Genomic DNA, 17211 nt, shown 5'->3' with positions numbered 1-17211 from the left:
GTTTATAGTACATATAATGATTACATCCTTCGTAGTGAATTGGTACATATACATAAGACCTCTTAATTCCTGTTTCATCTTTTTTCCCTTCTTTCTCCACCCTCCCTCCATCTCTTGGTCCTCTTTCCCATTGCAGAATGTCCATCTCCCTGTTTCCTAATTTATTTTTATTTTGTTCTTTATTTATGTTTTAGGTTTCTCATGTAAGAGAAGCCATGTGGTACTTAACGTTGTATCTGATTTATTTCGCTTAATGCTGTGGTCTCAAGGTGCATCTGTTTTCTTACCAGATATTCAAGCCTATCCTCTTTATGTCAGAGTAATACTCCCTTATATGTAAAATATCATACTTTGTTTATGCCTTCATCTGTTGATGGACATACAGGCAGCTTCCAAGATTTAGCTATTATGAACTGCGTTACTATAAACATGAGTATAAATGTATCACTGTAATATGATGTCTTTAACTCTTTTGGGAAGATACCTAGAAAGGGAATAGCCAAGTCAAATGGAATTTCTAGTTTGTTATTTGAGTAATCTCTATAATGATTTCCATAATGTTTGTACTAATTTACATGCCCACCAACACTATAGAAGGGTTCCTTTTTCCTTGCAGTCTCATGGGCATTTGTTATTATTTGCTTTGTTAATGACAGCCATTTTTCCAGAAGAAAGATAGAATCTCAGTTTTAATTGTATTTCTCTAATGGCCAGAGATGATGAACAGTTTTTTCATATATTTTTTGGCCAGTTCATACACTGTCTTAGTTACAGTCCATTTACAGAAAGTTTTGAAGTCAGTGTCTGTCCTCTGACTTTATTCTCCTTCAAATTGTGTTGGCTATTCTAGGTTTTTGCATTTCTATATAAATGTTAGAACTATTTTGTTGATAGCTACCAAATAACTTGCTGAAATTTTGATGGAGACGGCATTGAGTATATAAGATCAAGTCAAGATGCACTGACGTGCATTATACAATTCTTCTTAAGTATAATCTAACAAAATATGTCCAAGATAAATGCAGAGAAAACTATAAAATCCTTATGAAAGAGATCAAAGAACTAAATAAACAGATATTCCATGTTCACTGGTAGAAAAACTCAATATTGTATTTCTATCTCTAGTAGTTTAATCTTCCAGTTGTTTTACTTGTAATAATTTGTGGTCCTTATATTTCTCAATTGTTATTTCAGTTAAAAGTTGAATAACATCTCTGGTATGTATTATATAGCAGAGTTTTCTATACTGTACATATTAGATTATGTATCCACACATATCCACAGGCTGATCAAATTTACAGCACACACTTAAATTTTTAAAAAATTACAGTAGATGGCACATTGAAATTGCCCCCTCAAAATTCTCGATCTCACTTTTAAAATATTGTTCTTGCCATTTTTTGAAGCAATTCTGGAAACTATTTTTCTGGAAACTTTTATGAGTCTTTAGTTGTGCTGCTGTGGCTGCCTGGATGTCCTGAACAGACCCCAAACATTTATGGTAGTTTCTATCAAAAGCGGGGGTGTGTCCTTGTCTTTTTTGTTCACCAGATATGGCACCACATGACTCTTCCCCAAAATCAAAATAACCATGAAAAAAAGTCTTCGGAATTGTTTTGAGGAGGACTAATAGCAATGTGTCTTTTTACTATAATAAAAAATAGATATTCACTGAATTTTTATCATATGCATGTATTATGATTTGATGAATAAATACATTTTTAGACAATGTGATGGTAGCCCTGAGTGACTCATAGAATTCTGGGTGAAAGTAAGTAATAAGTTGCAATCTGGCTAAGTTATGCAGAAAATAGAATACTTGGGCTATATGAGATCTTTACCTGTAAACTGCCAAGTAGAACTTTTGTGTTTTCCATTATACTAGATGGATTATTTTTATGCTGTGCTCAGGGTAATCTGACCAATGTAATTTTCCATCCTAGAAATACATGTCTGCTTAATTGCTTGACACATTGCTTAGTTTTATTATGATTGGGTCTTCTAATAACATATTTTAACATTAAAACAAGAAACAAATCAATAATAGGAAAAGAAAGAGGAAAAAATTAATGCAATGGAGTGTGGCATTGCACTTGAAAGTGTATCTTGGCTTAGTGCAGTTGTTTTATGTGTTTGTGTTTTCATGGCCTATTAGTTTGGAGATATATATATATATATATATATATATATATATATATATATAACTTAAAAGGTCATATAATTAAATAGTGAGTGCGATGCTGTCAAAATAAAAGGGCATGGAGGAAAGAGGAAAACAATTAAAATATGTTATATTCTTGTACTAATTCTCTGTGATGAATGTAGTCATTATGAAAATTGCATATCACAAAAGAGAATTTGGTTTGGTTTCCAACTTAATGGTACATGCAGGTTCAGGTTGAGGGATGATGTGTTGAAGCTTTATCAGTGATCTTATTCCTTAAAATTTTCCTGAGTCTCTCTTATTGGTGTCCTGCTGAATTTGGAGATTGAGATGCCTGGAGAGCTGTATAAATTCGATCTCTACTGTAGATAGCTAAATTTTTCATACAAGGGTCAACTGCTCTTGTATATTTAACTGTTGAGTTAAAGATACATTTTTATACAATTGGTGTAAAATATTTACTAAGTAGATATCATTCAGTCTCATGATGATGGAGATTATAAACCTTTGTGCACTGAAGGTATAAAGTAGTGATTATACTTTGCATCTAGTCTCCTGTAGTTTGTATCCTGGCTTTTCTGACTACAAGGTAGATGGTTATGGTCAATTGGTTTAACGTTGCCTCTGTGTATTGAGTATAAAATGGGAATAATGATGCGAGGCTCTACTTCATAAGATGTTGTGTGGATTAGTCCTGGGGCTTGAAATCCTCACTATAGTGTCTGGCACGTGGTAAGCATTAAATGAATGTTTTCTGTTATTACTAATGGCAGTTATTATCAGTAGTGGTTTTTGTTAGATCTGGTAGTCCGGGATTGAAAGGTCCAGTGCCTTTAGTATGTGACTAAACTCACACTTGCTGACATCAACTGTTAAGTTTCTCCATTTTGAGATACTACAGGATCCAGTTACTGAATCTTCCCAGGTTCCCACATATTATTTGTTCTTTTCTGATTGGCTGTTTAGCAGGGATAACCCCCTCCAGATGCTGGCTGTTGCAGAAATTTTGTAACTCAGCTCACACAGGAGTCATCCTACAAGAACCCAATTAAATTTATCAGATAATGTTATGTCTTGTTGGCAAATAATGAATGGGTGAGTTCATTTAAGGATGACCATTAAGTGAGTAGGAGTATCTACGTAGCAGAGTGCTTTGGAATTCAAGTGTGCTCCATGAAATAAGCTGATCTTGGCAACATCTCATTCAGAGAATCTATTTTTCTTTTTGCTTCACTGTTACTATATTCTGTATAATAAACACCACCCCCCCTTTTTATAAAAGAAAAACAGGCTTTAAACAAGTTACTTTAGAAGTTATATGTATGCCGATGGAGAAATTGAATAATTAGCTGCTTTGAAAGCTATGTAAGCTTTCTTAGCCCCCTAGGCTGCAGTTCGGGATGGAAAGAGTTACTATAGTTTTAAAGATGCCTAATTCACAACCAGGGAGAGTCTGGAAGCTCTTGGAGAGTTTGACACAATGAGTTAGATCTACTCTAGTTTCTTTCCCTCTAGTTCAGCTTCATAAAGTAAGTAAATCCATGGTCTGTAATTGTTAAATAGAAGTATTTGAATGCCTCCTAGTGGCATATTGTATACTCCAATTAAGGAATTTTGAAATAGTATTTGTTGAAAGACTGCTGTGATAAAGTAATAAAGCTTAAAAATGTAAAATACTGAAACCTGCCAATGGTAGCATTGCATATGGAATGAAGATAAATTGTTTTCCATATAAAATTAGGCAAAATCTCCCTAGAAAAAATAGAATGTGTATTATATTATAAAGATGAATATATTTACAAAAATATGTTTTTTGTTTCAGATCAAATTTTTTTGGTTTCTCTCATGGATCTCTTTTGCACTTAAGCATAGACAAGTGTTGCTATTAATAAGATTTGGATTGCTTTGTAATACAGTTATTCCTTGGACTTAAATTGTTACATCATTTGTATGTTTCAGTGTCTTTGTGATATAATAGAGATAATAACGGGCTTCAGAAAATCTGTAGTTCATTTTCAGATACTTTTTATAATTCTGATTTTTCAATTTGAATGAAATTATTTAGATGGCAAACATGAAAATAAATAAATAAATGGCAAACATGAAAAGTGAGAGTAAACCCTAAAAAGGATGAAAATGAATGTTAATTTAAGTACTATTTTAAACAGTAAATAACTACTTTTCATGTATAGAAATGTAATTTAAAATTGGAAAGAAAGTCACATGAAAAAATGTTGATGCGGGTCAGGAGGAATAAATGTGATATCCCTTTGTTCAGCATTAAAAATGTTTAATTAACTGCTTGCCAAACAAAACAATTAAGATGGCAATTACCTTTAAAATAGCAACAATGTAATTGCAGCTGTTGTGATATAAAGCTAGGAAACAAAATGTTAATCTGGAATGAACAGTTTAAATATGAAATTATGATATACTTGGCTTCCTGTAGTACAGCTGTCAAGCTTGGGCAGTTCGCTGGTCAATAGTGACATTCTATGTGTCAGCGAGCAGAGTCTCTTGATAGCACAACCCGCGGTTCACACATTACTGAAGCTCCAACTGTCGAATATTCAAGTCCCCTGATATTATTGCAGCTTCCACTCTGCTGACTGGCTCATGTTTCATTCTTTGGCAATTTGCCCTAATGATATCCCTCAGGAGCTTTCAGCCACTCTTCCTTTCCATATTTAATCGTGTTGTATTAATCGGAGTGATGCGCAAACTGTACTGCACAGATTGTAATTTCTTACAGTATTTTCTAAGATGCTCGCCTAATTTTTCAGCTTTACTTTTATGTATATCCTGAATTTCAACCCCAAACTATATTTTCAGGTGGTTATAGCTATATACATATTCCCAAGAAGCTACTTTTGCTGTTCATGTATTTTCAGAGGGGCCTCTGAGACATAAGACTTTTTACAAGTAGAATTGGTAAAGACAACGTGAGCTGTGCCATTGTGTAAATTGTTCTGTGATTATCATTCATCTTTGCTACCTTGAACATGGCTCTTTGTTTGGAGGGTCAGCAGCTACTTATTATTGTTGTCCTTTTACAAATTCTAGTTAACTGCCTGTCTCCATGGATCGGCTGCTCTGCTCTATCCAATGTACTGGCAACATATATACATCCCAGTGCTTCCTCCGCACCTGCTGGACTATTGCTGGTAAGCCGGCTTCACCAGGCACTTCAAATAAATCTGGGTTTCTTAAGCAAGAAAACTTACTTATTTATAAATATGGAAGAAATCACAGAAACTTTAGTTTTAGATTAATATTAACTATTGAGGCATACATCACATGAGTGTCAGAGTAGTTCTTTCCATAGGTGGCAAAAATTTAAACTTGGTAAAAATAAGTCTTTAAATTTTGTGCTTAATGTGCAGCCATTTAGATAACTAAATGCATGGATGGAAAAATGAAACTTTAGTTTTTGGTTAATAAAATTGAACAGAAGTTGTGGTATCTGTTAAGACATACTTTTGGTAATTTTATTGACCCTAAGGCTCATGTTCCTTTGCTTCTTCTACAGCACACCAAATACCAAGTACTGGCAAAGGGGGTTGCTTCTGATACAAGAGTTGTCAAGTTATTGATTTAAGTAAAAATTTCAGCCTAAAGCCACTCTGAAGAGCAGTGTTAAAATGTTTTGGGAGTAATGATGGAGAAGTCATTAGCATTAGAAACAGTGCTCAGAACTCTGAATTCAGTCGGGTCTTGGCCATCATGATGGCAGACCCCAGTGACCTCCTTGGTCTCTTCCTGTGTGTGGGAGAGTCCTGGTCTCAACATACAGCATCTTTGGGGATTTTGTTAAAACTGATGTGTATAATGTTGTTTTCACTGCACAGTTATCTTCTGCAGGATGAGCTTAATCTGTAACAAATTTGATGAGATTTATATCCCTTAAACTGTATGTAGAACATCATTTTGGCCTTAATGTGTTTGTTTCTTTAGTGGCTAACTTTAGTCAAAAACAAAACTTTGTTAGGGTTAATGTATTTATTTAACTTTTTATGTCATGAAAAACAGATTGAAATATCTGAGTCTTAAAATGATTAAAGTACATATTTAAGTACAGTATTTATTAAGTCAGAATAAGTGACTATAAGGACTATATTTGACCACAAATTATTATATTATTAAATTGTGCATTTTCACAGTATCGATAATGGGGTGAAGCAGGTGTGCAACAACCAGTCACTGCTTTTTGACCTGGGAAAACTAGAAAGGAAAAACAGTTTGTCAGGCCATAAGGATGTGATTTAATTATATTGTGAGGTGTCACACACAAGTTTAAGTGCAAAGTTGTATCTCTAAATGGGCTTTTTTGGTTTTCCCAATAGTTTTCCTTTGACCAACACATCTACAATATTGTACTCTGTCATAAGGCAGAGGTTGCAGCTTATTCACATTGACATATGCGATAGATGTTCAAATGTAGTGTTTAGTGAAGAATATTTAATTTTTTTACAAAAATGTTTGAAAATATATTGTATACAGTTTAAAATATATGTCTAGTTTGTGTGTGAAGGACTAAAATTTTGAATTATGAGATTTAGAATTATATTTCATCATATTATAATGGTAGTGCCATCTTAATTTTTCTGTAAGATATTCCCCTCTGTGGTCTAGGCAGTTCTGTACTAATTCTTTATAAAAGTATCTTTTAGATGCTTTCTACTCCTGTCATCAGATCCTTCTTTTCTATTATTTATATCATAATTAAAGAAGCTTCTTCTGTATTTTCAGTTCCTAGAATCTTGTTGCTTGTTGCTATTGTCTAAAGTATCCTTCACAACAAGTTCTGGCATTCTCCACGTGAGGCATCTCTGTGGGCCAGAGAGTAGAGCGGTGGCACCTAAACAAGAAATTCTCAAAGCCACAATGATAAGCTCTGTTTCCATCATAGGAAGTGAATAGTATAGCTTAATTTTTAAAAAGATGTAGTCAAGACTATGCCTTCTTCTATTGCTAGAAAATCTGAGGAGCTAAACAATTTTCTATAAAAAATGATTCTCTTCCCTTTTAGTCCCTTAAGATTAGAATTATATGGGTGTAGTTCTCTCTCTTTTAAAGGGAGAAAAATATTACAGATTTTCTATTTAGTCTTGTGATCTTTGAGTAAATAATTTTAAAAAAGAATATAAAATAATGATAATAAAAATAATATAGAATATCACTAAACAAATATATGAGTTTAACAGTATTTCTTGTATTGCATGATGTTGTCTTCAAAGTAGTTGTGTAGAGTATGAGGCATATGTATGCAGAATTGTAAAAACAGTTATAAGAAGTTAAGAGAAAAAATATTTAAGCATTCACTGCTCAAGATAGTACCACCAAGACTTGTAAGGAGTACATGTATCTTTATTAATATCTTGGAACAATTGGGACTCTCCAAATCTTGAGATAATCCTAGTTTGACAGACTATTTCTGTTTTTGCACCTGGCAGTCTTGGTGTGGTGTAGTCTGTGGAGAGCCATAATGCCATCTTGTGACCATGGGTGAATATCGCATCTTGGCCCGTGGATAAGGCTTATTACTTTGTTGCTCCATCCATCTGTCCATCCATCCATCTATCCATCCATCCATCCATCCATCCATCCATCCATCCATCCATCCATCCATTTGTTCATTAACATTTAGTGGATATCTATTTGCTAACCTGTGAAGATGTGATACATTGATTAAGTCTTCTTGCCTCTAGGACATTTACAGATAGGAAGAAATACATACTTATGTACGTACATACATACATGTGCTTAAGTGTACCTACATGCACAATAGCACAGAGCAGCAACAATGAAAGAACCGTGGATGGAAAGATAGGAAGAAGTGCCCCATAGTCCGTTGCAAGTTAGAAAATGCTCTTAGAAAGAAGTTACATCAATTACAGTTTTCCTTTAATGAACTACAATAAGACTAAGTAATTAAACAAGTCTGTGAGTTTGCCAGGCACTGTTCAGCTGTCTGAATCCATAGACACATAGGAGGTGGTATGACTGCAGGGTCAGGAAAATTACAATAGATTATTATTTGTTCAGGGAATGGTTACATCAGTCTTTTTATTTGGTGTATATATCGACTTATCTTTCTATGACACAATCAGATTTAGGCTTTAAGAACAGGTTTTTGGAAAATTATGATCCCAGACTGCTCTAATAGATTGTTCTTACAGTCTCTGTCACAGGGAGTCTCTCTGTAAGAAAACTTGAAAAAAATACTCTATTGAATAAAGATTAATTGCTACCAAGAAGAAGCAGCAGTCATAACAGAGACTTCTGTATCCCATCTTAAGAAAATAACTTTACTGATAGGAAGAGCTACGGCAGTTTTGTACATGGGTGATAAAACATCCGTGTTGTCAGGAGTCTCTTGCTGATTTATTTACACTATAATCTAACTAAGGAATTTTAGCTGGGGTTGCAAAATTAATTTTCATGAGATTTTGCATATTTTATGATAGAGTATACACAATCCAGTGTGAAAAAATGATACCTATACAATTCACTATATATTCTGTAAAGTATAATTATTTTAGACAGTTTTGCCATAGATAAATAATATTTGTACTTCAGACATTTATATGTTGGATTTTGTGAGAAATCTGTGAGAAAAAATACTACATAGACATAGTGATTCCATTAAACATTTTTTCCAGTTAATTTATTATTAAAGTCTGCATAGTAACTTTATCTTGAATTTCAAATTCTAGCTTAAGAATTTGTATAAGCTCTTTATTTACATTTCAAAAGATAGGTGACTTTCATAAACTTTTAAAGGTGTTTCTGTTAGTGTTTTCTAGGATTTCAAACTTTCAGCAATTTTTGTGCTTATTTTTGAAATTTCGATCTGTAACATCCCTTTGACATCATTAAGGTGGACATGGTAATTATTTTTAGAAGCTTGGTATATTTTGGTTAACACTCATATAAATGCTTTGGAATTTGAGATACAATGAACTCTGTATTATAAAACTCATGTGTGTGTAATATCCTAACTAGGTGTAAACGAGAGGTTCCCACAGTAACTTGAATAATTTTATACTATTTTGGATGTTTGGAGGGCTTGACATATTTAAGACCCTGGGAGTTGCCTAACTTGTTTTGTGAAAATTGCCCAAACCTGGCAGTGGGAGAACAGAATAGTGATAAGCATTTTATGTCTTCTCTGGAATCCCAGAAGGAATCCCAGGATAAGACCTTGAACTAGGAAAGGAACCAGCCTTTCCTTACTAAACAAAGCTGTAACAACCCACATTTGCTCCTGCTGTTAGGTCTTATTGATATCAAAGCCTATAAATACACCTTAACTTTTAGTCAGGTATCCAGAATATCAGATTAATTCCAGATTGTTGCATAAAAATTAAAGAATAGGAAGGAGCAGAGGTAAAGACTACTGGGGATTAAAATTTAGTGCAATAACAAGTAATAAACTAAAATGTACAGACTAATGAACATTTTTGTTCTAGATATATGGGTTATTGTTTAACTATCCTTGAATAATTTCAATACTTTTTGACATTACTTTGAAATCTGTAGATTGCTCAAGGTGTTTGCTAGTTTTATCTGTTGGTAGTTCTCAGTAGCAAATTGAACATACAAGAGTTTGGCAGCTCTGTTTTAATAATGACAATGATGTTTAGAAAATTATGCAAATCTGTTGAGAAAGAGGATTATCTCTCTGCATTAATAGAAAAGGTTTGCAGTAATAAACAAGGATGTCTATAAAAGAATTGCCAAAAGTGTTTAATTTTAAATAGCTATTTGTTCACGTATCATCTGTCACCTTTGTAGACATCTGTCCATTCTCATCTTATCCTAGTAGATAATAGTTTAGTTTGAAACACTAGGTTGAATAATTTCCTAGAAGATATTGCTAAACTTACTAGTAATTCATATTTCATATACTTGAATTACTTAATGTACATATTACTCAATGTATATATTATATACTAGAGTAGATGAACTCTGTATTATAAAACTTGTGTGTGTCTAATATCCTGAATAGGAGTTATATAACTAGGAGTTATATCCTATCTGTATTGTTAATTATTCTTCCCAAAACCATATCCCAGTGCCTGGCATGCATATGTTCTAAGTATCAAGTTTTGAATTAATTCATATAATTCTTACACAAATATTTTAAATTTTTTTATTAATCTCAGTGAAATAGAATGAATCTGGATTTTAAAGCTGAAATAAAAGATTACGTATGTATGTAAGAGGAAATTATAAGAGTATGTAAGAGTAATGGAGGAACTTTTGTGTTTCCATGTCTGGTTCAACAGAGTGCCTTGCATGCAATAATGGCTATTTGGTGACTAGCTTAATAAATATAGCATGTTATTGTAACTATAAAATAATGAACTTATATTGAGAAAATCTTTAAAATAAGAGTGTAATTGAATGAGAAAAGATGTGCATAATAAATACCAATAAATTTAATGATTGCTTAGGATATATTTACTGAAAAGTATATGGAAAAGATTTAACTCAGATTATGGCATAGATCCTGCTATTTTTCTTAGATAAGAAATGTTTTTTAGGTGTTAAAACTCTTGATTTCATCATAAATTATTTGTGAGTTTTTAAATATTAAACAACTTTATTATAATGGTCTTTAGGATTAAATTTGAATATCTATAATTTTGAATATTTTATGGTATGCTGGAACTGAGCTTTAAATAGATTTATTTTTTAAGTATTTCAGCTACTTATGTTATTATTTCACTTTTAATGAACTATATGAACCTATAAATATTTATGTGTTTTTTTGCTCTAGTGCCCCAATGCCGTACCTGATTGGAGTACACGCCAGCCTCCTGGAGGTGAGTATCTTTCAGGCGCGAGATAGTGATGAAATCATCTCATCAATAAAATTAAGCAGTGACAAATTTCATGTTTAGGACCTACTTAGTTATTTTTCAAAAGGTAAAATTGAAATAATTTCATTTAAATCAGTGTACAAAAGATCACTTTTAATAGCACGAAGCCCTTGAAAATAGGTTATATTTGGTAGAAACATGATAAGTATTAACTGCTAAAAATTTAAATTCTTCATGAACCACTTTTCTTTATGGCAACTTAAGATTTTTTATTTCTCTTTTTCAGGACTATATTATGAAAGTCAAAGATTCCGTACTTAGTTTTACCACATCTTTTATTAGAATACAGCTCCTTTTTGGTTTAGTTTTCAGTCCTGTTTGAGGATGTACAGTTTATTCATTTTCTTACATTGTTATCACATAATCCTAAACTAATGGTTGTCAGAGTTTCATTTTACTGAAAATCCTGGAACTTTGAACACCTTGAACTTGAAATCAGAGAGAACTAAGATTAACATCTAAAAAGTAAACAAAAGACTTGTATTAAAACACAAAATTTGGATCAATTGAATGGCATCTGTGTTTGCTGATTTCATTTTACTCAAATACTTCTCTTTTTGCTGATTGTGAAGATAAATACCTTAGCTTAATTTTTAATAAGCAGGTTATACATTAGAGCGAATTCCTCATTGGTTGCTGACATTGATACATCATTGATACTTTATTGAAGAAGAGTCTGTTGTTACATTTTATTTTATTTTTTTCCATAATTTTATTGATAAACAAATAGCGATGAGACAGTTTCAAACCAAATTGGTAGGACAGTTTCAATAATTAACACATTGCATACATTCTTCCTAGTGGTTATTTGCTGTACAAGATGTGGACATGATATCCTATTTACAAACTCTATTACAACAAATCCTTCTATTCATTAAGAGAATGTAACTATGTATCTATCCTAACCATTTTGAATACACAGATACAAAATGGACATTTATTTATATATCCCCTTTTTTGTTTAGTTCTGTCATTTGAGTATTATAGGTGTGTTAGCTCAGCAAAATATTCTAAAAGAGTCCAGTAGTCCATAATAGCATTGGGGCTTCCACTTCACTGGCAGTGTCAGAAATTGTTGATCAGAGTCCCCTACAGCTCAACATAACAGCATGGCTTTACTTCTTATACTTCATTTTTATACTTTTCTGCTGGATGGTTAAGACCAAGATAAAGCAAGACCTATGCAACAAGAGTTGTAACTTTTGGATCTGATAAGGTCAGTGAAATATGCTCAGGATTTATCCTGAGATCCTGTACCTCAGATTGTGGAGATTTCTGGACTTATGTGTAAACATAAGAATTATATAATTCTTTATGCCTATTTTTAAAATATATTCTAATTTTTAAATGTTTTTTCATATTCTGTAGGGACTTAAAGTTCAGCATATCAATACTTGATGAAAAATACCTGTTCCATGTTATGCCTAAGATGTTTGATATTCAGACAGTGAGTTTAAGCTTAACAGCCTAGGTTGTATGGTAATAACAATGTTGCTACATTTTAAAATGCCTTAGGATAGGGCCGGGGAGATGGCTCAGTAGGATAAGTGCTTGAGTGGCAAACGCAAGGATCTGAGTTCAATCCCCGGTTCCGCAAAAAAAAAAAAAAAAGTCTTAGAATATTCCAGTCACTTCCCTCTGAAAGACCAAGGTTATAGAATTTTACCTGTGCTCCAGTTTTAGCTATTCTTTCTTTTTGCAAAATGCTAGGGCAATATTTTTGTTTTATCATTAATATAGAATATATTTTAATGATTTTTAAGTGATTTTATTTTGTTTTAAATATTGAAGCTTATGTTAAATAACTTTAAGACTCCTTATTTTATTCATTTTTTTAGGAATCTTGTTTTTTACAAGCAAAAATAATTATGAAAGTTCAAAGTATGAAGTGAAGCAAGAATGGACATTAGATCATGACATACATATGTCATTGTCATTTTATCAATTGTTGGACTTTTGACTTTAGTGTATCTAGTTACATGCATATTTTTATAATGTATTTATAGAAGTGAAAAATGTTTATCACTTTTGATAGTACGTCTTCATGTTATAGTGTATGTGTAACAATTTTATGCCATCTTTTAAAATAAATAATTTGGCTCTTCCAAACTTCTATAGAAAGGGATAGAATATGTTAAGTATTGGATTATATTTATCACATACTTATTGGACTTATAAAGAAATCCAGTACTTCTTTTTTTGAAGAACACATTTAGGAATTGCTTACTTTTTGAAACATTATCTTCTAGAAACTTAAATTGGCTCCTGGCATTAAGTAAGAATATTTGGAATATTATTAGTTTGGCTGAAACTCTGTACTTTTTATAACCTGGACTTATCCAGATATCTTTTTTTAAGTTCTTTTTAAAAAGTTTTTATTACAGATTGCATATTTGTTTTATTTTTTAAAGTTAATTGATTAATTAATTAATTTATTTATTTATTGTGGCCTGCTCAGCCCACCCTGGGAGCAGGGCTGGCATGGTATGTGGTGCTGGGGATCAAACAGTGGTCCATGTTTGCTTCCCTAAGCTTGCCTAAGCAGGCGCTGTAAACCGCTGAGCTGTCTTACTGGCCACTATCCAGATACCTTTATATGTTTATTAATTTATCTGGTTTAATAATGAATGTGATGTTATACTTGAAACTTTATGGATTTCTTTAAACCACCTTCGTATTATTTAGTAACTATTTTCCTAATCTGATGCAAGATGATAAGTATCTTACAGATTTGTTCTTATTATTACACAGAATTTTTTGAACTGTAATTTCTTTTATGTTTTTTAATTTTATAATCTTATTAAAATATTAAAATAGATGTAGCTACTTAAATAGTTAGACCTCAGTACTTTTTATTTTTAACCTTGTTTGTAGTTTAGCTAATTTTTTCCTAAGAATCTAAATAATTTCTATCATGGTTAGTAATATTTCAACACATTAGGTTTTTAAAAATTACTTTTCATTGTCATTGAAAGTTTTTATTAGTGTGTATTTTTGACCCACAGTGAATATATTCATCATGGGTAAATGTACATGTCACATTTTGGTCCTTTTACTTCCTGGTTCCCTCTCCTCCTCCTTATATCTACCACTATTAGTTTTATAAAAACTTGTAAACAGCTGTTCAGGTCTTCTTTGAAGTTTTCCTTTTATTTATTTTTATTGAATATTGAATAATGGATGATGAAAAATCTCCTTTTAAAGTACAATTTTGCTTTCAAAATAAAAAAAGTGGACATTTTTTCCTCCCTGAAAACTCTAGGGATAAACTCAAGAAGACTAAGGCATGTATGTAATTAAGAATAAGTTAGTAGAAGCTACAAGTATGAGGTTTATGCTATTTTTTTTCAATATACAAAGGATTATAAATGAAATCTTGGCTCATTTTCCTAAGTTAATTGCTGCCACTACATCATGGGTTTTTTTTTTCCACTAGTGAGCTTAGTGAACACTTGTTCTCACTTTATGTGGAAAGGTTGAACATGGAGAGAAAAGGCGCTGTTGACTCTAACGTCATACGCTTGCTTTTTATAAGCCTTTCACTCTGTGTACAATACTGTTTTCTTATTTTTGACAAAAAGGCTTTTTCACATTGTCATTTCATTTTACATTTTATAACAAAATATAAAACTGAGACAAAATTCTTAGACAGAGAAAGGGGGTACCATTTATGACTTCCCATGTCTATTTAGAAAAAGTAGCTAAATCTTACATGGGAAAGAGAAAATAGAAAAAACACTGCTATTAATTAAATTTTGTTCTGAAAAAATTTAAATTATGTACTATTTCCCTTTTGTTGATTTATGTAGTTCTAACATTAGGAGGCTAGATTGGGAGCCCAGTGTATTGATTAGAAATGAACATGTTTTTCTATTCTTGAGTGGTTCCTTGAACAAAATTTAATATTCAGCTATTACTTGACCTTGTAAACCAGAAGCAATTCTGAAAACAAGTACATTTCATGTTAATAGCAATTTATGAAGACTTTAATGCTAGTATCACTAAAATCTTGTGGTATATATAGCTGTTATTCCTGACTATTTAGACAAATTCATATGTTTCCTTAAAAACACATTAGGCTTTTATATTATCCTTACAGTTTCTGATATAAAAACAACTTGAATATGAAGACGATAATTAAGTTAAGACATTTTTCCTATAAAATGCTGTTATGGGGCCGGCCAAGTAGCTGAGTAGACTAAAGCGCCTCCTTATCACAGGGATCAGGGTTCAATCCCTGGGGTGCCATGTCAGCCCCATCCCTGGGGCATGTTGAGATGGTGACTGAGACTGAGCATGATGGTACCCTCCTGTAATCCCAGCGCTTGTGAGGCTGAAAGCAGGAGGATCACTATGAGTCCAATCTGTGTACTTAGACCCTGTAATCCCTGTACTGAAATACATAAAAATAAATCAACAGGTTGGTGAGAGAACTCAGCCATCTAAAGCGCCTGCTTAGGCAAGTTTAGGCAAAGCCCAGGGACTGCCCTGGCACCACATGACACACTAGCCCCACCCCTAGGGTGGTCTGAGCTGGCCAAAAAAATCAATCAATTAAATAATAAATAAATAAATAAATAAATGCAGTCAAGTGTGCTCAAAGCTCCATCTCTAGGGATTCTGACTTATAAATGTGAAGTGGGGTCCAGGACTCCACATTTAAAAATAAATAATATTATAGAAGGCAAAATTATACCTTCTATATGTTATTATTGTAATTATACTATATTAATTTATATCTAAGTTCAGATTTATATACTTAAATCTCATTACATATGTACATACCTAGAAAGTAAAAGAATATATCCAAGTGTTTGCAGTAGTGTTAATAGTACCACAAGCAGTGGTTTTCTTCCAATATCTTAGAAATGACCATCTGTTAAGTCTTACTTTAGAATAAATACAGGCTCTTCTATAATTCAGATTTTTAGAATCGTATGTCTTCTTAACTACAATGCATTTGATACTTTAAAAACCCTTTAGTTTAGTAGTATTACTAGTGATGTCTCTATGAAAGTCTTAAATTATAAAATTCTACCTGTGGTGCAATTTTGGACATACTTTTCTTTTTTGTGAAATGCTAGCATAATATTTTTTGTTTTATCATTAATATAGAGTACATTTTAATGAATTTTAAGCATTTTATTTTGCTTTTAATTTTTTTTGTGTGTCCAGGTCAGACTGCTGGGGATTGAACCTCAGTCCCTGCAAACTTGCCTAAGCTTGCCCAAGCAGACGCTTTAGGCTGTTGAGCTAGCTCACCAGCCCTTGTTTTGCTTTTAATATTGAAATCTATGTTGAATAACTTTAGGACTCTTTATATTTTATTCATTTTTTTAGGAAACTTGTTTTTTACCAGCAATCATGATACATAATTATTTAAGACATATAAATTCCCTTCTTTAGGTTATCATTTGCCTAGAATATTTTAACATTCTACCAGATATACAGAAAATTGAAAGTGGATTAGAGAAATTTCAACTAATATAAAAATTAGATTAGTCACTTTCAGTTTTAAAGCATTTAAGTCATATTTCATGACTTTTTAGAATGATGCTTTTTAAAATATCACACTGAATTAGTTATTGACCTAGTAATTGTTGACCTGTAAAATTATGGATTTCTAAATTTGTAGATATGGTCCATTAATGAATAAGTTGCTTATCACTGAGAAGTAATACAATTTGCTGCATTTTAAATGAGATCAAAATAATTATTCATTTGCTAATTTAAATAAGAAAAAATTAGCCATAAATGTTTCCTTTATTTAAAAATGAAAAATTTAATAAAATTCTACTTCGTGGACATAGTGAGACACTTTTACTGTTTTGACTTTGTTTAAAAACAAGTCATAGAAAATAGTTGATCTGAGAACCTATTAAATTTAATTATTTACATTGAAATTTATGGGAGAATATTACTAATAATGAACTCCATTATTGTTGCCCTCTCTGTTTTTTCCTCTTATTTCACTTTCCATCCTCCTTATCTATTAATTTAAAATATACTTAATACTTTTGTTATGACTATTGGGTTATACTCTCCCTGTAGTATGATTCATTCTAAAAATAGGTGTAGAGCTGGGGACAAGTTCCTATATCACAGCTGAGCATGGTGGCGTATGCCTGTCCTGCCAGCACTCAGGAAGCTGAGGCATGA

General features: G+C 32.2%; 1 protein-coding gene across 1 annotated transcript in view; it reads left to right on the top strand.

The window, feature by feature from the left end:
- The window catches only part of Dennd1b (DENN domain containing 1B), a 292621-nt gene that overhangs the window by 176350 nt on the left and 99060 nt on the right, over window positions 1-17211 (top strand). Inside the window, exons 12-13 of the mRNA XM_023707369.1 lie at window positions 5228-5328; window positions 10950-10995. Of these exons, the coding sequence (XP_023563137.1) occupies window positions 5228-5328; window positions 10950-10995 (147 nt within the window). The remainder of the gene's footprint in view (window positions 1-5227; window positions 5329-10949; window positions 10996-17211) is intronic.

This window comes from Octodon degus, unplaced genomic scaffold (genome assembly GCF_000260255.1).
Source record: "Octodon degus isolate 3935 unplaced genomic scaffold, OctDeg1.0 scaffold00009, whole genome shotgun sequence".
Classification (NCBI taxonomy): Eukaryota; Metazoa; Chordata; class Mammalia; order Rodentia; family Octodontidae; genus Octodon; species Octodon degus.
This window is presented reverse-complemented; position numbering and strand designations above follow the sequence as displayed.